This window comes from Saimiri boliviensis, chromosome 2 (assembly GCF_048565385.1).
Source record: "Saimiri boliviensis isolate mSaiBol1 chromosome 2, mSaiBol1.pri, whole genome shotgun sequence".
Taxonomy (NCBI): domain Eukaryota; kingdom Metazoa; phylum Chordata; class Mammalia; order Primates; family Cebidae; genus Saimiri; species Saimiri boliviensis.
In genome coordinates, this window is record NC_133450.1 from 221,614,030 (window position 1) to 221,634,745 (window position 20,716).

The 20,716-nt window shown below is 54.3% G+C and overlaps 3 protein-coding genes across 16 annotated transcripts in view; 1 reads left to right on the top strand and 2 right to left on the bottom strand.

The window, feature by feature from the left end:
* Nucleotides 1-4,321: 4,321 nt before the first annotated feature.
* Nucleotides 4,322-8,460, top strand: ENDOG (endonuclease G). The gene is made up of 3 exons (XM_003940049.4): nucleotides 4,322-5,055; nucleotides 6,847-6,956; nucleotides 8,108-8,460. The coding sequence occupies exons 1-3, from the start codon at nucleotides 4,549-4,551 to the stop codon at nucleotides 8,388-8,390; spliced, it is 900 nt and encodes a 299-aa protein (XP_003940098.2). The 5' UTR covers nucleotides 4,322-4,548; the 3' UTR covers nucleotides 8,391-8,460.
* Nucleotides 7,847-17,855, bottom strand: SPOUT1 (SPOUT domain containing methyltransferase 1). Of its 4 annotated transcripts, XM_003940033.3 has the most exons (12): nucleotides 16,118-16,220; nucleotides 15,509-15,554; nucleotides 15,126-15,251; nucleotides 12,829-12,988; nucleotides 12,368-12,457; nucleotides 12,214-12,263; nucleotides 11,852-11,982; nucleotides 10,836-10,908; nucleotides 10,622-10,720; nucleotides 9,886-9,988; nucleotides 9,577-9,724; nucleotides 7,847-8,610 (listed from the first exon to the last, which is right to left on the bottom strand). In XM_003940033.3, exons 1-12 carry the CDS (start codon nucleotides 16,151-16,153, stop codon nucleotides 8,542-8,544), a joined length of 1,131 nt encoding a protein of 376 aa, XP_003940082.1. In that variant the 5' UTR covers nucleotides 16,154-16,220; the 3' UTR covers nucleotides 7,847-8,541. The 4 variants fall into 4 exon arrangements, with proteins under 4 accessions (XP_003940082.1, XP_039330905.1, XP_010349062.1 ...); XM_039474971.2 differs by having other exon boundaries at nucleotides 11,852-12,263; XM_010350760.3 differs by having other exon boundaries at nucleotides 8,521-9,724.
* A 1,459-nt stretch (nucleotides 17,856-19,314) lies between these two features.
* KYAT1 (kynurenine aminotransferase 1) overlaps nucleotides 19,315-20,716 on the bottom strand; it is a 39,880-nt gene continuing 38,478 nt past the window's right edge. For all 11 annotated transcript variants that reach the window (XM_003940028.4, XM_074395435.1, XM_074395432.1 and 8 more), the window contains 2 exons: nucleotides 19,894-19,980; nucleotides 19,315-19,797 (listed from right to left, as the gene is read on the bottom strand). In XM_003940028.4, the coding sequence (XP_003940077.1) occupies nucleotides 19,738-19,797; nucleotides 19,894-19,980 (147 nt within the window). In that variant the 3' untranslated portion in view covers nucleotides 19,315-19,737. The remainder of the gene's footprint in view (nucleotides 19,798-19,893; nucleotides 19,981-20,716) is intronic.

A 20,716-nucleotide genomic window follows, 5' to 3' on the forward strand; every position in this document is an offset into this window, starting at 1 on the left:
AGCCAGGCCCCAGCAGCCCTCCTGCCCCCAGAGCCTACTGAGTCTGGTGGGCAGGACTTGTCTCTGCCCTCCCAGCTCCGGCTGTGAGCTACGAACGGCTTCCTCAAGTGGCTCTTCTACCAGGCTTTTCCTTGGATTTCTGTACCTGTCTTTCTGTCTCCTCCTCTCCCAAAGCACAGTATTTGGGAGACTGACTATTTATTCAGACTCCTGGCTACGTGTTGCACATTGGCAAGTGCTCGGGGATGAAGCGTGGGTGTAGGAAGGTAGAAAGGAGTTGGAGACAAGATCCTCTTGATTTTCCAAGATCAAAGTCAGCCTCTTCTCCCCGTGCTTCTAGGACCTGCTTGGTTATCCAGCAGGTCCTGGCCAGGCAGGCTCTGAGTTCTGTACTGTAACTGAGTATAAGGGTGGGAAGACAGCTGGGCAGACTCCAAGACCTCCAGGATGAGGCAGAGACATGCTGCTTCCTGCTGGCCTGGGCCGCCCTCTCCCCAGGACTTGTCAGCTGGTGATTCAGCCCCTCCAACCCCTTCACAACCTTGGGCCACTGCCTGAGACCCAGCAGACACTGCCCAGGACTCCTAATGCATTTGTTCTTCTCTGCCCCCACCCTCCCTCCTGGGACCACACTACTTGAATCACCATCTAATTTGCCTTGCTGGCAGAGTTGGGTCAAGTGCCCTCTCCTTGACCTTGAGATCAAGGTCAGGAGCACAGGGACCAGGTCTTGGTTAGGCTGAGCTCCCAGCGGGACATCTGCGGAAAGGCCCTGCCCTGACAATGTCCCTTCTCTAGATTCTCAAGCAGATGTCCAGGGGAGGTCCCCACAGAGCCAGAGTGCCTGAGGCTTCCTGCTTGAGAACCTGTCTGTCCCCTGGACCTTGGACACTACCGATTGAGCTGTATCAATTCAGCAGATCTCACTCCAGAGGGTCAGATGGTTTGCTTTTGTTTTTTCATCTGTTTTGTTCTTTGAATCAGTGCTGTTGATGACAAGTTGTTCTCCAATAAATCACGTGTTCTTTGCAATGGGCATTGGTGCTGTGATAAGCTGAAACTTTGGCGACCTCAGAGCAGGGAAAGATGTTTGAAAAGGGATGGAGTCAGGGTCTGTTAGAGTGTTCTAAGAAAAGGTCCCGGAGATCTTTCTAGGAAGAGCCTGTTTGATTCTTCCAGTTGAGCCTCAGCGGTCTGCAGCTGGGAGAGGAAGGAGGGGGTACTAGGGAAGGAGGTTCTACATACGTGATTACATAGCCTGTTATCTTTCAGATTTAAAAAAACTTAGACTGACCCATTATATGTGGAAAAAGCATTTGACAAAATTCAACATCTTTTCCTTTGTTTTTTTCTTTTCCGTGTTTAAATTTTTAATTTTTTTTAGATGGAGTCTCGCTCTGTCACCCAGGCTGGAGTTCACCTCCTGGGTTCAAACAGTTCTCCCACCTCAGCCTCCTGAGTAGCTGGGATGACAGGTTTGCACTAGCACACCTGGCTAGTTTTTGTATTTTTTAGTAGAGATGGGTTTTGCCATGTTGGACTGGCTGGTCTCTAACTCCTGGCCTCAAGAGATCTGTCTGCCTCAGCCTCTCAAAATACTGGGATTATAGGCGTGAGTCACTATGTCCGGCCACCAATTATTTTTTAGATTAAGAAAATTTGCGGGGCATGGTGGCTCATGCCTGTAATCCCAACACTTTGGGAGGCCGAGGTGGGCGGATCACAAGGTCAAGAGATGGATACCATCCTGGCCAACATGGTGAAACTCCATCTTTACTGAAAAAATACAAAAATTAGCTGGGCATGGTGATGTGCGCCTGTAGTCCGAACTACTCGAGAGGCTGAGGCAGGAGAATTGCTTGAGCCCAGGAGGCAGAGGTTGCAGTGAGCCAAGATTGCGCCACTGCACTCCAGTCTGGCACCTGGCAACAAATCGAGACTGTCTCAAAAAAAAAAAAAAATTAAGGTCAGTTGTGGTGGCTCATGCCTTTAATCCCAGCACTTTGGGAGGCCAAGGCGGTTAGATCACCCGAGGTTAGGAGTTTGAGACCATCCTGACCAACATGAAGAAACCCCATCTCTACTAAAAATACAAAATTAGCCTGGCGTGGTGGTGCATGCCTGTAATCCCAGCTACTTGGGAGGCTGAGGCAGGAGAATTGATTGAGCCTGGGAGGCGGAGGTTGCAGTGAGCTGAGATTTCGCCATAGCATTCGAACTTGGGCAACAAGAGTGAAACGCCATCTCAAAAAACAACAGCAACAACAACAAAAAAAACAAAACAAAAAAACAGCTTGGATCATCCCATTATCTGTAGAAAAAGCATTTGACAAAATTCAACATCTTTTCATGATAAAAACTCAAAGTAGGCCGGGCGCGGTGGCTCAGCCTGTAATCCCAGCACTTTGGGAGGCCGATGCGGGTGGATCATGAGGTCAAGAGATCGAGACCATCCCGGTCAACATGGTGAAACCCCGTCTCTACTAAAAATACAAAAAATTAGCTGGGCATGGTGGCGCGTGCCTGTAATCCCAGCTACTCAGGAGGCTGAGGCAGGAGAATTGCTTGATCCCAGGAGGCGGAGGTTGCGGTGAGCCGAGATCGCGCCATTGCACTCCAGCCTGGGTAACAAGAGCGAAACTCCGCCTCAAAAAACAAACAAACAAACAAAAAACCTCAAAGTAGGTAAAGAAGGAATGTACTTCAACATATATGGTACATAACAGTTACAGCTATATATGGCATGACCTCAACTAACATACTCAAAGTTGAGAAGTTTTTCCTCTAAGATCAGGAACAAGACAAGGATGCCCACTCTCTGCTTTCATTCAACATAGTACTGGAAGTACCAGCTAGACCAGTTAGGCAAGAGAAAGAAAAAGCATCCAAATAGGAAAGGAAGAAGTGAAATTGTCTCTATTTGCCAACAACATGATCTTATGTTAGAAAAAACCCTAAACACCAAAAAACTTTGAGAATTAATGATTTCAGTAAAGCGGCAAGATAACAAGATCAACAAAAATCAGCATTCCTGTATACTATCAAGCTATCTAAAAAACCAAGAAAAAAAGCAGAAATAAAAAGCATATGAATTCAGAAAAAGAAATAGAAAAAAATCTCATTCACAGTAAGTACCCCCCACCAAAAAAAAAAAAATATTTAGGAAGAAATTTAATCAAGGAGGTAAAAGACCTGTACACTGAAAACTATGAAACACTGAAGAAAAACAACATTCCTTGTTCATGGATTGGAAAAATTAATGTTAAAATGTCTATACTACCCAATGTGATCTATGGATTCTATGTAATCCCTATTTTTATACAGATTCCAATGTCATCTTAGAGAAATAAATAAAATTTCAGGCATGGTGGCTCACACCTGTAATCCCAGCACCTTGGGAAGCTGAGGAGGGCAGATCACTTGAGCTCAGAAATTTGAGACCAGCCTGAGCAACTTGGCAAAATCCTGTCGCTCCAAAAAAAGGAAAAGAAAAAAAGCTGAGTGTAGTGACACATGCTTGTAGTCCCAGCTCCAGGGAGGCTGCTTTAAGCCTGAGAGCCAGAAGTTGCAGTGTGCTGTGATTGCACCATTGCACTCTAGCCTGGGCAGTAGAGCGACACCCCTGAGTTCTCACAAATAAACGCCACACAAACAACAAAGTATAAAGCTGGAGCTATCACATTACCTGACTTCAAAATATATTTTAAAAGCTTCAGCGGGTCTCCACCTGTAATCCCAGCACTTTGGGAGGCCAACGCGGGCAGATCACGAGGTCAAGAGTTGGAGACCAGCCCGAACAATATGATGAAACCCCGTCTCTACTAAAAATACAAAAATTAGCCGAGTGTGGTGGCACGTGCCTGTAATCCCAGCTACTCGGGAGGCTGAGGCAGGAGAATCCCTTGAACCAGAGAGGGGGAGGTTGCCGTGAGCTGAGATCGCGCCTTTGCACCCCAGCCTGGGCAACGATAACGAAACTCCCTCACAAAACAAAACAAAACAAAACCTTTGCCAATTTGGTAGAATCGCGGGGCTTATTTTTGGTGTCATGGAGGATAGATAGCCTGGGGCTAGATATTTCTGGGGCCCTGTGCTTGCTCTACCAGCTAGGAGTTCCCTCTCCGGGCCGTGTAAAGGGTGAGACTAAGCAGTGACAATAAAAGCGCTCGACACTGCTGGACCTTGTCGAGGTGCTTATTAAGCAGGAGGTTCTGGCGCAGGCGCAGAGGAGGAGGCGCCCCCAGACAGGCAGGGCGCCTGCGATATGGGGGCGGAGCTAGACCTGACGGTGGCCAATTACGAACTGAGGTGAGGGTGCCACGCCCCTCAGGCCGCATACTAAATACGCAGAGAAAGGGCGTCTGGGTCACCCGCCTGGGGCCGGCTGCTCCCCCTGGGTTCTGAGTCCCAATCTCTGGGGAGCGTTTCTGAGTGGTAGGGAAGTCACTCTATCGCCCGCGGTCCCAGCAGCCCGGTTCCGGCAGTGGGTCCCCCGGCGCGGCTCCTTTAAGAGCTCCTGGGTCGCCCACCGGAGGTCGCCCCCACGCCATGCGGGTGCTGCGGGCCGGCCTGACCCTGGCGCTGGGCGCGGGCCTGGGCGCGGCCGCCGAGAGCTGGCGGCGGCGGCGGGAGGACGCGCCGGTGGCGCCGGGGCTGCTGGGTCGGTTGCCCGTGCTGCCCGTGGCGGCGGCCGCTGACTTGCCCGCCGTGCCGGGGGGACCCGCGGGCCGCGGCCCGGGCGAGCTGGCCAAGTACGGGCTGCCGGGGCTGGCGCAGCTCAAGAGCCGCGAGTCGTACGTGCTGTGCTACGACCCGCGCACCCGCGGCGCGCTCTGGGTGGTGGAGCAGCTGCGGCCCGAGCGGCTCCGCGGCGACGGCGACCGCCGCGCGTGCGACTTCCGCGAGGACGACTCGGTGCATGCGTACCACCGCGCCACCAACGCCGACTACCGCGGCAGCGGCTTCGACCGCGGCCACCTGGCCGCCGCCGCCAACCACCGCTGGAGCCAGAAGGCCATGGACGACACGTTCTACCTGAGCAACGTCGCGCCCCAGGTAGCGCCCCCGCCCTGCGCGGGTCGCGGAATGCGGGGCCTCGGCTTATTCCTCTGCAGACGGGGCAGCTGCCCATGCGCCCTCGGCCGGGGCTCGCAGTCGCACTCCGTGGCGGGAGGAAGGAGCCCTGGGCTCCCGGCGGCGGCGCTGCCCGGCTTGAGCTCCAGCTGCGAACCCTGGGCACCCCGGAGCGTCGCTTTCCTCGTCTGCAAAATGGGAACAGTACCGTTCTTCACCTTCCTCCGGCGGTAGTGATGCGGCGCTGAGGCTCACAGAGGCAAAGCGACGGACAGTGTCACACAGCAGAAGGCAGGCAGTCTGGGTAGAACCGCAGCCCTCAACCTTTTTGGCCCCGGGGTCCGGTTTCGTGGAAGACAGTTTTTCCACGGCTTGGTGGGTCAGGGCAGGTTTCAGGATGATTCAAGTGCATCCTTTATTTCTGTTATGATTACACTGTAATATAGAGTGAAATATACAACTCACAGTAATTTAGGATCAGTGGGAGCCCTGAGCTTGTTTCCCTGCGACTAGACAGTCCTGTCTGGAGGTGATGGGCGACAATGACAGATCAGGCATTAGATTCTCAAAAGGAGCGCACAGCCTCCTCGCATGCGCAAATCACCATAGGTTTCCAGCTTCTTTGACAATCTCCTGCAGCCACTGATCCGACAGGAGGCGGAGCTCAGGCTGCCATGCAAACGATGGGGCGTGGCTGTAAATACAGGTGAAGCTTCAGGTGCTCGTCTGCTGTTCACCTCCTGTGTGTGGCCCAGTTCTGGTACCAGTCTGTGGCCCAGGTGTTGGGGACCCCTGGTCTATAAAACCGTGGGCCTCCGGATATCGTCCTACACTGGCTGCCTCGGATCAGTTTCGAGGCAGACACTTGGCCTACCATCAGGGTTTTTTTTTTTTTTTTTTTTTTTTTTTGAGACAGAGTTTTGCTCTTGTTACCCAGGCTGGAGTGCAATGGCGCAATCTCGGCTCACCGCAACCTCCGCCTCCTGGGTTCAGGCAATTCTCCTGCCTCAGCCTCCTGAGTAGCTGGGATTACAGGCACGAGCCACCATGCCCAGCTAATTTTTTGTATTTTTAGTAGAGACGGGGTTTCACCATGTTGACCAGGATGGTCTCGATCTCTCGACCTCGTGATCCACCTGCCTCGGCCTCCCAAAGTGCTGGGATTACAGGCTTGAGCCACCGCGCCCGGCCTCCATCAGGCTGTTAGTGCCAGGCACACCCTGGGTCAGCCACCCTCTTGGCCTGTTCCCAGCAGAGCCTGGCACCAGAGGATGGAGGCTGCCCTGGGGCTCTGGGTGGAGCCCATGGGGCAGCAGTCTCTGGCCCAGCCTCCTTCCAGAGCACGGCCCCCTATCCCCTTTCCATTGTCCAAGGCCTGAAGAGCTCAAGATGGAGGCAGATTCGTAACATTCCCAGCTAGGTTCTTCTGTGGCTCATACTGGGAAAGGAAAGGGTTGGTGGTTGGGAGGGCTGGTCTTCCCATGAGCCCCCAGGTGGGGCTGAGGACAGGCCTCAGTCCTTCTCTCTGAAAGGTGGAGACATGCTCCTTCCTTCATTGAGCTCTTGGGAGCTTTGACACCTGGGCTGCGGCTAGCACTCGTCAGCCCTGCCCCACTCCATGTGGCTTCAGGGAGTGACTTTCATTCCTTGCTCCTCAGTTTCCTCTTGCTTGCCCCCCGCTGGGCATCCCTGGGCATGTCCACTCCCCCAGGGCCCTGGTAGAGGAGGAAGGGCCCCAGCCACAGTCCCGCTGAGCCCCGCCTCTCCCCCCAGGCGCCCCACCTCAACCAGCATGCCTGGAACAACCTAGAGAAGTACAGCCGCAGCTTGACCCGCAGCTACCAGAACGTCTATGTCTGCACAGGGCCGCTCTTCCTGCCCAGGTAAGGTGGAAACCAGGGGGCTGGGGGTGGCAGGACCTCCCACTCAAGGCCCCTACTGTCACTCACAGGGCCAGGCTTGCCAGGCTTTGGGTCAGTACCTGTTCACTACTCATCTGGTGTCTTGGCAAGTCTGTCAGTTTCCCTGCCCTTGGGGTCCTCTCGTTCCACTTCCACAGCCAGAGACCCTTTGGGTCCCTCCTACCACCTCTCCTCTGCCCATGGGCAGCAGCAGGCCCTGAATCTGCCCCCGCTTCTCCCTGCTGTCACCTCTTGGCACACCTACTCAATCCTGTTCTCATGGAAACTCCTCCGGGTCCCTGGTGCACCAAGCTCTCCCACCTTCGGTCTCCGCTCTGCTTGGAGCGCTTTCCTCCACCCTTCTCAGGAGTTGGAAATCGGATCTGCCTGACCCGGGGCCGCCACCCTGGCCTCCCAGGTGGAAGCGACTGAGCACCGCTGGCCATGCTCCGTGGTTTCTCTGGACTGTGGAGGCAATAGGTCGAGGCTGAGCAGCGCACTCTGGAATCCACAGGCTCAGGATGGACTCTAGGCCTCATCACCTAGTCCCTTGGTGCTGTGGGCAAATGACCTGTGTCCTCCGCTGCAAAACAGGGCCAAAACCTGTGACCTCTTGGCTGATGTCACATGCTTCCCCAGGGCCTGGCCCGTGGTAAGGGCTTAGCACGGGCTGGCCAAGGCAGTGGTTGGGGCACTGATCAAATTTCATTAGCAGGTGCCTCCTATGACCCGCGGCAAGGGAGGAGACTCTGCTGAGGGGAAGCCCTCATCCAGTGTCATGGTCCTCGCTCACTTGGTGCTCACCTCCATGGGGAGAGACGGACAGTCGTTAAGTGTCCCCCCAGAGGAATGTGAATATTCAGAAGGCTCAATTCTTCTAGCAGCATTTATTGTCACCCACTCCGCGTGACCCCGTGTTGGGCATGAGGCAAACAGAGGGAAAGAGTTAGCCTCCACCCTGAAGAGGGTTCTAGCCTCAAGCAGGAGCCAGGCAGGGCAAAGAAGCCTCACAGTGAGAGGGTGGTCCGCTAGCTTGACAGAAGTTAGAGGACAGATCAGGGAAGGCTTCCTGGAAGAGGTGGCCTTGGGTTCAACCAGGCCTCCTGCCCATGTGTGCCTGGGTCTGCCCACAGGACAGAGGCTGATGGGAAATCCTATGTGAAGTACCAGGTCATTGGCAAGAACCATGTGGCAGTGCCCACACACTTCTTCAAGGTGCTGATCCTGGAGGCAGCAGGCGGGCAAATCGAGCTTCACTCCTATGTGATGCCCAACGCACCTGTGGACGAGGCCATCCCCCTGGAGCGCTTCCTAGTGCCCATTGAGAGCATCGAGCGGGCCTCGGGGCTGCTGTTTGTGCCAAACATCCTGGCTCGAGCAGGCAGCCTCAAGGCCATCACGGCAGGCAGCAAGTGAGGGCAGAGCCCAGCGAGACTGTGGGTGTGTACAGGCTGGGGGACATTAAAGGTGGGGATTTTTGGAGCCACTCTGTCTGTGTCTGTCCCAAGTGACCTGCAGAGCCTGTTGTCACTACTGCTTCACTGATGTCCTGGGCCCCTTAGAACGTTCAGGTGTGGCGGGCACCTGCCTGGGTGAGGCCAGGCTGCAGGGCAGCCAGGGAGATGAGGATGGCTTCCTGGAAGAGAAATGTGGCAGTGGGCTGGGGCCTGGAGACCAGCGGGTGCCCCCGCTCCCAACCTGTCTTCAGAGGCTGGCTGCCCAAGACGCAGCCCACTGGGCCCACTGTCCTTAGCAGGGCCTGGTGAGGTTGACAGGCCCAGGTTCACACTGCACACCTGCCACCTGGAGAGCCACACAGCCTGCTCCTCAGTCTCCGCTTCTGTAAAATGGGGGTGAAGGTAGCAATGCCCACCTCCCCGGGCCAGGGGAGGTCAAGGAGATGGGCAGGAAGTTCTCAGCCCTCACACAGGTGTTGGAAGGGTGGGGGCCACGGTTCTTGCTGGGGCATATGGCTGGCAGGCTCAGAGCGCTTGGCCTGGACAAGGCCTTAGGGATGGGTAGACAGGGCTGGCCACGCTGCGGGACTGATGGGAGTACCAGCCGCCCCAGCAGAGCGCCCATAGCACAGTGTCCTATGCCTGACTCCAGAAGTGACTGCATAGGTTCCATAAGGCCCAGGGGTGGGTAGAGCCGTCCCTGGGAAGGCTCCAACTGCACGCAGCTTCCCCTGTGGGACAGATGCAAGTGAAACCCCAAGGGGAGTGTTGCTGTGGCCACCATGGTCACACACAAGGGACAGAACCAGAACCCTGGAAGATCACCGAATGCGCACAGCTAAGGACGCAGAGGCCAGAGCAGGGGTGGGCAGAGCCCCTAGGTCACATATCCTAGAAGCCCAGGACGGGCGCTCGCACCCAGGGCTGACTCCTAGCTGTACTCCGCCTGATGCAGTGTTGGGTATAAGGTCATGTCCTGTCCCTGCCACGAGACTGCTGTGGTCAGAGGCTGAGAGGCGGTGAGAGGACCACCCCCAGACAAGGCAGCCACCGGCAAGGGTGAGTGGAAGGGCAAGAGTGGCAGCCCCTACTTGGAGCGATCCTGAGGCCCCAGCGGCTGGCGGCGGGGAGGCAGGTGGGCTCACCTCCGTGCGGATGGTGCGGCTCCCCTGGCCAGGACACGTGTTGACGTACAAGTCAAAGAGGACACTGGGTTCAGCCACCTCCAGGTTGGGGTCAGCATCCACTCCAGCTTCCAGCCCCTGGAGGCCCCCGAACACCACAAGAGCATGCCTGGCACGTGCAAGAGGGGGTGACTCAAGTGCTCATCAAGGCCCCACTGAGCACAGCGCCCAACTTCAGTCCCTCCCCACCCCAGACAGCAGGGGCCCTTCGGGGTAGCTTCACCCACCATGTAGGTTCCTGGCCTGGCCCCGGCCCCAGGAGGTACCCACCTGAAGTTGGGAAGCTGGGCAGAGGCCACATCTGAGCCGCGTTCTGAAGTCCCGATGGTCAGGTCATACCCATCTTGGAAGGGGGCTTCAGCAAACACAGCACCTGGGGATGGGGCCAGCTCAGGGCGGGTCCTGCTCCCCCACAAGCCACAGCTTGGGGCATGTGTGTGTACTGAAGCAGCGGTGTGGGGGTGGGGGTGGGGAGGGGGGGTGTAGAGCTGTTCCTGAGAAGTCAAGGACTGAGCAGGACGGAGACCAAGCCTGTGCTTGGCTGGGAAATAGTGCAGACTGGAAAGGAAGGTCTGTTCTATCCAGTCTCTGCCCTCTGCTCTTCCCTCATGCCCTGCCTGAAATACTCCCTCTGTAATCCTTAGTGGGTAGAGTTGCTGGGTGGGGGTGATGACTGCAGAGGTGGGATTGGGCACCAGAGGCCTAAACCCATACCTCAGCTGTCACCCAGGCTGGAGACAAGAGCACGAAGTGGGCCTCTGACATTTCTGGCCCTTTAGCCCCGCTTCCCAACCCCACAGAAACATTACGAATCAATGACGATACTTTTGCTCAGCAGGCAGTGCGTCCAGGGAGAACAAGGCCCAGAGAAGGAAAAGCACTTGCCCAGGGACACACAGCACGTTGGCAGGACAAGAACCTTGGTCTGATATTTGGGTCAGGCAAGGCTCCCAGCCACCTCCCAGAGAGATGGATGGATATTCGGAGAAGGCAGCTCTGTCCTTACTGAGGCAGGAGGCCAGACGGACGGTGTAGCCCCAGTAGAGACCAGCTTTGGTGCGAGGGTCCTGCGATGATACCACCTTGCCACGGTAGGTCTTGCATTCTGGAGGGGTAACACAGTCTGTAAGACGGGGTGACGGGACAGGGAATGGAAGGAGGTGGCTTTGAGCCGTGGAGCTGGTCAGGCCAACCCAGGGACTAGGGAACCTTCCAGATACCTGGCAGCTGCTGCTGGTTCAGTCGCACGGTCACTCGAAGCCCGGGCTCCAGGTTCCTATCGATCTTCACCTCCTGGGGAGAAGCCAGAAGAAATGAGTGCCATTCCCCTCATGATCATCAGGGGTCATGGCTCTTTCAGATGCTGCCAGGGGAGTCCTGGGGTTAGCAAGGGGTCCAGGGGTCCAGGTCAACCTGGCACCCTCTACCCCTGGCACTGGGGGGACCTGTTCACAAGAAACGATTTATGCAAAACACAGGCCACTGGCCAAACATGCACGTCTGGGGCGCTCATGGCACAGCGTAGAAGTAGATGAAACCCAGTTTTCTACATTTCGGTAGCTCTGCCATTTGTTTTTTGAGACGCAGTCTTGCTGTCACCTAGGGTAGAGTGCAGGGGCATGGTCTCGTCTCACTGCCCCCTCTGTCTCCCGGGTTCGAGTGAATCTCCTGCCTCAGCTTCCGGAGTAGCTGGGATTACAGGCACGCCACCACACCTGGCTAATTTTTGTACTTTTAGTAGAGACGGGGTATCACCATGTTGGCCAGGCTGGTCTTGAACTTCTGACCTCAAGTGATCCGCCTGCCTCAGTCTCCCAAAGTGCTGAGATTACAGGGGTGAGCCACTGCGCCTGGCTTGTGCTTTCTGACAGGAGGGGGACCCCATACACATGCATGTTTCTGTCTCTGACTTGAGGATAAAGAGGTGGCAGATGAATGGCCCCGTCCCAGCTTGACTCTGCGCCACATGGGAGCAGCTCCAGGGTGACTTTCAGCTTGTTTCTGCAGGGTTTTGTTTGGATCATGAGGACTGTCTTCTGTTGATTTGCTTTTTAAGCAACAGTGAATTCATTCCTGGGTTTATCTATTGAGCCCCATTTTGCACAATTCTCTGGCCCAAATTTGCATGAGTGAGGGATTTCGGGCAGGTCCAGGGCTCCCCCAACACCCCCCTGCTTGCCCTCCATTGCCAGGATGTGTCCTGGAGGTGTGTCCCAGCCCACCTTTTTGTTCCTACCTTTTTCATGCCACAGTTAACAAAGGAGCCGTGGCCTGGCCTGGTGGGCCGATCCACCACGACGCCCTCTCTGAACTCGGATTCCTCGTCCTGACGCACGTGGTGGGGGCTGTCCAAGGGGTTCAGGAGCCCTGTGGAGGCAGGGCCGGGAGGAGTCTGGGAACTGCTGGGCACACAGGGTGCAGTGGGGACGCTGGAGCAGAGGCTCAGCTCTGCCACAGACCTGCAGCTTGGCATCAGGCACAGGTCTTGCTCTCCTGGGCCTGCTTTCCCACCTGGATAGTGCGGGGTAGGACTGGGTGGTCTCTCAGTGTCTGTGGCACCATCCAGGGGAAATGGGGGGTGGGCCCACACAACCTTACCTGCAAACTGTAGATCCTGGTGCTTGGGAAAGAACGCCTTCCTCAGGTACCTGGGAAAGAATGCTGACCTAAGGATGTTCCCAGGGGAAGCTGCCTCCTACCTGGCCTCTACTTTGACACAACCCTCCCTCCTGCTCTGGGGAGACCCCCTTACTGCGGACACTCCAGGTACTGCAGGATCCGGGCCAACTGCACGCACGCCTGCCCCTTCTTGCCAACTCCTGTGAATTGCCCCTCCACAGTCCTGGAGAGAGAGATGGGGGCTCAGGATCCAGCTGTGGCCCCTTCAAGAGCTCCTCCCTATAATCGAAGCTTCTCAGGAGGCTGAGTTGGGAGGATCACCTGAGCCCAGGAAGTAGAGGCCACAGTGAGCCATGACTGTGCCACTGCACTCCAGCCTGGGTGACAGCTGAGGTATGGGTTTAGGCCTCTGGCTCCCAATCCCACCTCTGCAGTCATCACCCTCACCCAGCAACTCTACCCACTAAGGATACAGATAAGGCAGGGCATGAGGGAAGAGCCAGGCGTGTGGTGGGGGGCAGGGCGAAGCCTTGGCCCATCCTGGCAGCCCCTCCCTCTCCCTGAGCCCTGGCACCCTGTGGGATGGCCCCTCACTTGGCATCCTGGCCCTCCTCATCAAACACCACAATCTCATCCACACAGAAGATGGCGCAGGCTCTGGCAATCTGACCGGCCAGGTAGGTGCGAAGCTCCGGCGACTGGGCGTTGTCCAGGATGGAGCCCGGCAGGGCTATGCTTAAGGTGTAGGGCCGCCCTGAAGGAAGGGGTGTTCCCAGTCAGCCCGAGAGGCGAGGGCCCCCCACCCTCCTCTCCCTTCCTTTGTCACCAGTGCCCAAGGTTAGAGAATTTCCCAAATGGGAGGAATTTTGAGGTGAGCAAAATAGATCCACGTCCCCTCTCTGGGCCTCGGTCTCCCAGGAGGAAAATGATGCAGCAATCTCTGAGGCTCCTTTGAGCAGGGCAGACCACGGGTGAGGCTGTGGAGTGGGCACCAGCAGTGGCCTAAATTCATATCCTGTCCCCCTAACTCCCTCAGTTCTCCAGCTATCAAATGGGGATCAAATGTAAGCTGGTATCTAATAAGCCTTTTGCGTGTGCACGTTAACTCGATGGCCATTAACCTCAACCCAGTGAGGACACTGCCATTATCCCCATTTACAGGCGAGGAACATTCAGCACCAGGAAGTCAAACACATGGCCCAAGGTATCACAAAAGGTGGCTTACTCCTATAATCCCAGCACTTTGGGAAGCTGAGGCAGGCGGATCACCTGAGGTCAGGAGTTCAAGACCAGCCTGGCCGAAATGGCGAAATGTCATCTGTACTAAAAATACAAAAACTAGCAGAGCATGGTGGCACATGCCTATAATCCCAGCTACTTGGGAGGCTGAGGCAAGAGAATCGCTTAAACCCAGGAGGTGGAAGTTGCAGTGAGCTGAAATTGTGCCATTGCACTCCAGCCTGGGCAAGAGAGTGAGACTATGTCTCAAAAAAAAAAAAAAAATGACCGGGCGCAGTGGCTTACCTCAGGTCAGGAGTTCGAGACCAGCCTGACCAACATGGTGAAACCCTGTCTCCACTAAATACAAAAAATTAGCCAGGCATGGTGGCACATGCCTGTAGTCCCAGCTACCTGGGAGGCTGAAGTAGGAGAATAGCTTTAACTTGGGAGGCCGAGGTTGCAGTGAGCTGAGATTGTGCCATTGCATTCCAGCTTGGAAAACAAGAGTGAAACTCTGTCTTCAAAAAAAAAAAAAGTGGAGGAAGCACTTAGATAACATGATTTCACTGTTGTAACATTGTATCTACACTTTAGGATAAATAGATGTAACTGTCTGGATGAACTTGCTACAATGTTTGCTAGGATTGTTCCTTTGTAGTTTTGTCATTATGAAATCAAAATAATTAAATGAAAAATGAAAGTAAAGCACACAGAAAATGGTCAATAAATTTAAAAAATCATGAAGATCATGAAGTTCTAGAGGTCTAAGTTAAGAGATACTAGGCTTGGCCAGGCGCGGTGGCTCAAGCCTGTAATCCCAGAACTTTGGGAGGCTGAGGAGGGTGGATCATGAGGTCAAGAGATCGAGACCATCCTGGTCAACATGGTGAAACCCCGTCTCTACTAAAAATACAAAAAATTAGCTGGGCATGGTGGCGCGTGCCTGTAATCCCAGCTACTCAGGAGGCTGAAGCAAGAGAATTGCCTGAACCCAGGAGGTGGAGGTTGCAGTGAGCCGAGGTCGCGCCGTTGCACTCCAGCCTGGGTAACAAGAGTGAAACTCTGTCTCAAAAAAAAAAAAAAAAAAAAAAAAAGAAAAGAAAAGAAAAAGAGATACTAGGCTTGGGCTGGGCTTGGTGGCTCACACCTCTAATCCCAGCACTTTGGGAGGCTGAGGTGGATGGATCACCTGAGATCAGAAATTCGAGACCAGCCTGGCCAACATGGTGCAACCATGTATCTACTAATAATACAAAAATTAGCCAGGTGTGGTGGCACACTCCTGTAATCCCAACTACTTGGGAGGCCGAGAGAAGAAAATTGCTTGAACTTGGGCAGTGGAGGTTGCAGTGAGCAGAAATGGTGCCATTGCACTCTAGTCTGGGCGACAGAGCAAGACTCTGTCTAAAACAAACAAACAAAAACAGAGAGAGAGAGAGAGAGAGAGAGAGATGAGGCTTACATTCCATAGGCTGGAAATTTACCTAAGCAGTAAATCAGAACTCAGTTAGCTGGCTCCCTCCCTTCTCTGGGCCCCAGTTTCTCCATCAGGACAAGATGTTTGGACCTATTAGTCTGTAAAGGCCCTTCCAGATATGACGCCTCTGCTCTGCCTGCAGGACATCTACTGTAGGCCACAACCTGTGGCCCTCTCTAAGGCCCCAGCTCACCGCGGTCCTCCCTCTCTGCCACTGCTTCCTCCTCTTCCTGGCGCTTTGCCTGTTCCTCCTGTGCCCGCTGCCGCTCCAGTTTTTTCGTCAGCTTGAGATCCTTCCATTTCTTTTTCTCCTCTTTCTCTAAATAAGAGAACATCCCGATTGTCAGAGGAGATAGTTCCCACTCATTGGGTCAGCCTGGACTCTGCAGAGCTGCTAGGTGAGCAGCCAGAGGGCAGCAAGGGGGCTCCCCAGGGCTCCTGGCCCCTGCCTCCCAACTTTGGGTGCTGTAGGACCCAGAGGGGACACAGTTGGTGTCTTTCTCCAAGGTTTGACTGAGCACTGCTGAGAGTGGTCTACGGGAAGGGTGGGCGCAGATACTCCCCACCCTTACTTACTCTGTTGCTTCCATTTTCGCCACTCAATCCTTTGGCCGTGTTCACCCTGGAGGAGTGGGAGGAGGATTGAGTGTGAGGCTGGTCACACCTGGAGGGGTTCCGCTTGCTCCTCCACAGCCAGCCCCTCCACATGGGGCGACAAGGAAGTCAAGGAACTTCTGCAAACTGCTGCCCCAGAAAGCGGCAGGAGGGCAGGGACCCGCTGTTTCGCCAGTGCCTGGAACCCGGCCTGGCACACAGAGAGCACTCAAGAAACTGTCCAATGAATTCCCACAGAAGAGAAAACTGAGGCTCAGGGGACAGGACTGTCCACAGTCGCCCTGGAAGTCAGAAGACATAGCCACGAAAGGGCTCCGAATTCAAGATTGCGAGCTGAGTCCCGCCTCCGTAATCCAGCGGGGGCCAGGGAGCCCTCGGGGGCTCCGGGGAGGACACCGGCGCTGTTCCCATCCCGCAGCGGCTCACGCGGCACCTTTAGGGCTTCCGGCCCGGGATCAGCGGGAAGCAGGAAGCAGAAGGCGCGGCCCGGCCCCGGCGCAGGCCCCCGCGCCGCTAGTTGTCACGCCTCCACCCTGTTGCCCTGCGCGGGGTCCCGCTGCCCGCACTTACCGGGCCGCACGGGCGCTTTCTCCCGCGCTCCGCCATGTTCCGCACAGACCGTCAGCCACGCCCCTGCCAATGAGACTCTCCTCTTCCGGCCACACCTCCATCAAGCTGTCCAATCGGAGAACCAATGCTCACGGGGGCGTGGCCTAAGCGCCTGGCGGCTCCAGGAGCCTGTAGGCCGGTAGGGGTTGGGTGGAGTAGGTGCCCAAATGTTTGGCATTGCGGTTACTGTCCTGAACCTTGGATGGCTCAGAGCCCTCCTCTAAGTTCGGACAATTACAACACTCAGACCTCTGCGTAGTTTGTTTTTAAAATTATTTTTTTGAGACAAGGTCTTGATATGTTGCCGAGGCTGGTTCCACAGGCATGCAGTGTACCACCCCGCCTGGCTTTCGTAAGGCTTTATACATGGGGACCCTCGGGCCTTGAACTGCAGTGTGAGTCAGAGCTGAAAATGATATAATTTAATCCAGGTTTATAGATTATTCATGTACAGTTTTTTTGTTTGAGACAGTCTCGCTCCATCGCCCAGGCTGGAGTGCAATGGCGCGATCTCAGCTTACTGCAATCTCCCTCCATCTCCTGGGTTCAAGCAATTCTCCTGCTTCAGGCTCCCAGGTAGCTGGGACTACAGGCGCGCACCACCATGCTCAGCTAATTTGTGTGTGTGTGTTTTTAGTAGAGACAGGGTTTCGCCATGTTGGCCAGCCTAGTGGAACTCCTGACCTCAGTGATCCGCCCGCCTTGGCCTCTCAAAGTGCTGGGATTATAGGCAAGAGCCACCTGCACGGGGCCTCTTTCTCTTTTAATTAACATACTTTATTAGTTGGGATTACAAGTGTGAGCCACTATGCACACCTAATTTTTTTTCTTTTTGTACAGGTGGTGTCTCACTATGTTGCCAGGGCTGGTCTTGAACTCCTGCGTTCAAGCAATCCCCCAACTTGGCTTCCCAAAGTGCTGAAGTTACAGAAGTGAGCCATTAGTGATTTTTTTTTTTTTTGAGAGGGAGTCTTGCCCTGTTGCCCGTGCTGGAGTACAGTGGTGCAATGTTGGCTCACTGCAACCTCAGCCTCCCAGGTTCAAGCAATTCTAGTGCCTCAGCCTCCCAAGTAGTAGCTGAGATTACAGGTGTGTGTCACCATGCCCGGCTAATTTTTGCATTTTTAGTAGAGATGTAGGCTGGTCTCTAACTTCTGGCCTCGGGAGAGCCTCCTGCCCCAGCCTCCCAAAGCACTGGGATTATAGGTGTGAGCCACCAGGCCTGGCCCAATTTAGATCTTATACTAAATTTGTTGTGATTTTTTGACGGGTTTGTTTTGTAAGCATGACTAAGACATCGGCCACGTGAGAAAAAAAATGCAAAAAACCCCTGAAAACAACAACAATAAAAAGATATGGACCATGTAATTGCACTCAAAGTCTAGTCCTTCACCCCCCCACTCCCCCTGGAGCCAGAGATGAACGGGGTGACAGGCTAAAATTTCTGACCCTGTAAGTGCACAGTACAGAGCGGTTCCATGTGACTAGGAAGACATGCCTATCATCCAGAGACTCCAACGATTTTAGGAATTCTTTTTTTTTTTTTTTTTTTTTTTTTTTGTCTTTCACTGTCTCGTAGGCTGGAGTGCAATGGTGCGATGTTGGCTCACTACAACCTCTGCCTCCCAGGTTCAACAGATTTTCCTGCCTCAGCCTCCTCAGTATCTGGGATTACAGGTGTGCACCACCACTCCCAGCTAATTTTTTTTTTTTTTTTTTTTTTTTGAGGCGGAGTTTCACTCTTGTTACGCAGGCTGGAGTGCAATGGCACGACCTTGGCTCACCGCAGCCTCTGCCTCCTGGGTTCAAGCAATTGTCCTGCCTCAGCCTCCTGAGTAGCTAGGATTACAGGCACGTGCCGCCATGTCCAGCTAATTTTTAGTATTTTTAGTAGAGACAGGGTTTCACCATGTTGACCAGAATGGTCTCCATCTCTTGACCTCGTGATCCACCCGCCTCGGCCTCCCAAAGTGCTGGGATTACAGGCTTGAGCCACCGCACCCGGCCGATTACAGGCATGAGTAATTTTTTTATATTTTTAGTAGAGACAAGGTTTCGCCATATTGGCCAGGATGGTCTTGAATTCCTGACCTTGTGATCTGCCTGCCTTGGCCTCCCAAAGTGTTGGGATTACAGGTGTGAGCCACTGTGACCAGCCAAGGAATTCTTTACTAAGGGCAAAGACCAAATGTGTATTTTATTATATGATATGTTCCTATCAGTTAAACATATGATATGAGCCAAACCCATGTGTCTGCTACGCAAATGCAACTTCAAGGTAAGGCCTCTAATACCACCTTCCCAAGGAATTCAGGAGCTGCCACTGCTATCCAGTGAGACACACACTGGGCCAGCTAGAAGGCCTGGGCATGTCACTTCACCTTACCTTCAGAATGCTTTCCTCACTTGTGAACTGGAGATAACTCAGGTCTCAGTCTCAGAGGATTAAGATGATGGGCATCCTGGCAGACAGGGCTTGCACAGTCAACATGCATTCCTCCTCCCCTGTGAATTATGTTAAGTCCCTGGTCCTCCTGGCCCTCACTCTGCTATTCTCTCACCCCCGTGGGAATGTTCATGTCTTCCTTGTCACAAGCCCCAATCCCCCCCCAACACACACATGACACCCCCTACCCCAGCCACCACACCCAGCACCAGTAACGGCTACCATCAGATTAATATCAGACTCCAAGTTTGGTGGTTCAGGCTTGTAATCCCGGCACACTGGAAGACCAAGGCAGGCAGATGACCTCAGATCAGGAGTTTGATACCAGCCTGTCCAACATGGCGAAACCCCATTTCCAAAAAAACACAAAAATTAGCTGGGCGTGGTGGCAGGTGCTTGTAGTCCCAGTTACTCAGGAGGCTGAGGCAGGAGAATGGCTTGAATCTGGGAGGTGGAGGTTACAGTGAGCCGAGCATGCGCCACTGCACTCCAGCCTGGGTGACAGAGCGAGACTCGGTCTCAAAAAAAAAGATTAATAGTGAGGAATTAATTTGAGGGTCTTGGGTTCTAGGCCTGGTTGTGCCACTAACTATGTGACTACAGAAACCATTGGTACAAAGTTGGGGGTTGTCTGAGGTTTTCCTGGGCATTTTTATCAAGTTACATCAGCCATTAGCACGAGCGTGAAGCAGAGAGAAGCCATCAATAAGGATTCGAATAACTTAAACATTTTATTATGGATGAAAAGGAGGACTCAAGCCTAAAGGCAGCTTCCAAGGCCAAGATGAGCCAGAAAAGGTGAGGTTGTGCCTGAGCGTTAGCAGGGCTGTGATGTGATCAATACATTGTGGGACTCTGCCCTCCGGACTCAGCCAAGCCTGGAGAGACCAGAAGCAACCCAAGACCCTACAAACCCACCTATGGAGGCGCAGGGAAAGGCCCAGGTCAGACCGACCCTCACCTCTCAAACAGGAGGCACTTGGTTCTCTATGATGAAGACAGGCGGCTCCTGCCCAGAACATTCTGTGTCATAAAGAGGTTTCCCAATACTGTCTTCCCTGACCTAGACATGGCTGAAACATGGACAGACACCCAAAGAGCATCTCTGTGGAGGGCCAAGGGCGTGACTTCAGGGCTAGAGCTCCGCCTTCCACTTCCGCAGCTTCTCATCCATGGCCTGGAGCGTGGCTTCGTCCTGCACCAACACAGAAGGGTCCGACCCTCTCCCCATGTGCCCAGGGGGCCTTGGGAAGCTCTGTGAGGTCTTTCCTCCCCCAGTCCCGCCCTTTACCTTCACAAAACAGAAGCGGATATAGTGGTCAAAGTGCTTCTTATGTGGCACACTACAGAAGACGGAGACTGGGATGGCCACCAAGCCCTGCAGAGGAGGAATGACATGTCTCAACACGGCCTCATGGCCAAGCAGGCCTCAGCTCCGGCGGGACAGAGAGGTTCCCATGACCAACTGGGGAACGAGAGTTGGCTCCAACCCAGCACCGAGTGCTACATCAAGGTCAAAGTCAGAGGAAAAGGGCGGGACGTGGTGGCCTGTAATCCTAGCACTTTGGGAGGCGAGGACAGGTAGATCACCTGAGGTCAGGAGTTTGAGCAGCCTGGCCAACATGGGGAAACCCTGTCTCTACTAAAAATACAAAAAGTAGCTGGGCGTTGTGGTGTATGCCTGTAATCCCAGCTACTTGGGAGGCTGAGGTAGGAGAATCGCTTGAACCTGGAGGGGCGGAGGTTGCCGTAAGCTGAGATCAGGCCATTTCACTTCAGCCTGGACAGAAAAGCAAAACTGTCTCAAAGACAAAAAAACCAGAAAACAAAAAACCTCCACAAAGTCAGGGGAAAAGAATCCCAGAGTGTCATTCCAAGTCCCTCCCTGGGTACAGAAGGCAGATGGAAGCTGAGAGAGGGAGGATCATGGAGCAGGTCAGGGCAGAGCCAGAGAAGAACTAAGCCTTATAGTCAGAGAAGGAACCGGGACGGACCTGAGTTCATGGGCCAGCTCCTCACTGCACACATGGGAAGATGGAGACCCAATGAGACAGAAAATCCTGCCAGCCCACACCCCATCTCTGTGCAAGTTAGAAACAGGTTCCTCTGGCTGA

What these genes read in the sequence shown, in the direction of transcription:
- ENDOG (XM_003940049.4), top strand. Translation starts at nt 4,549, where the DNA reads ATGCGGGTGCTGCGGGCCGGCCTGACCCTGGCGCTGGGCGCGGGCCTG. An exon ending in TGAGCAACGTCGCGCCCCAG is followed by an intron (nt 5,056 to 6,846) that starts GTAGCGCCCCCG and finishes CTCTCCCCCCAG; the next exon opens with GCGCCCCACCTCAACCAGCA. An exon ending in GGGCCGCTCTTCCTGCCCAG is followed by an intron (nt 6,957 to 8,107) that starts GTAAGGTGGAAA and finishes GTCTGCCCACAG; the next exon opens with GACAGAGGCTGATGGGAAAT.
- SPOUT1 (XM_039474970.2), bottom strand. Translation starts at nt 16,153, where the DNA reads ATGGCGGAGCGCGGGAGAAAGCGCCCGTGCGGCCCG. An exon ending in GAGGAGGGCCAGGATGCCAA is followed by an intron (nt 12,458 to 12,828) that starts GTGAGGGGCCAT and finishes CTCTCTCTCCAG; the next exon opens with GACTGTGGAGGGGCAATTCA. An exon ending in CCGTCTGGCCTCCTGCCTCA is followed by an intron (nt 9,989 to 10,621) that starts GTAAGGACAGAG and finishes CCCCATCCCCAG; the next exon opens with GTGCTGTGTTTGCTGAAGCC.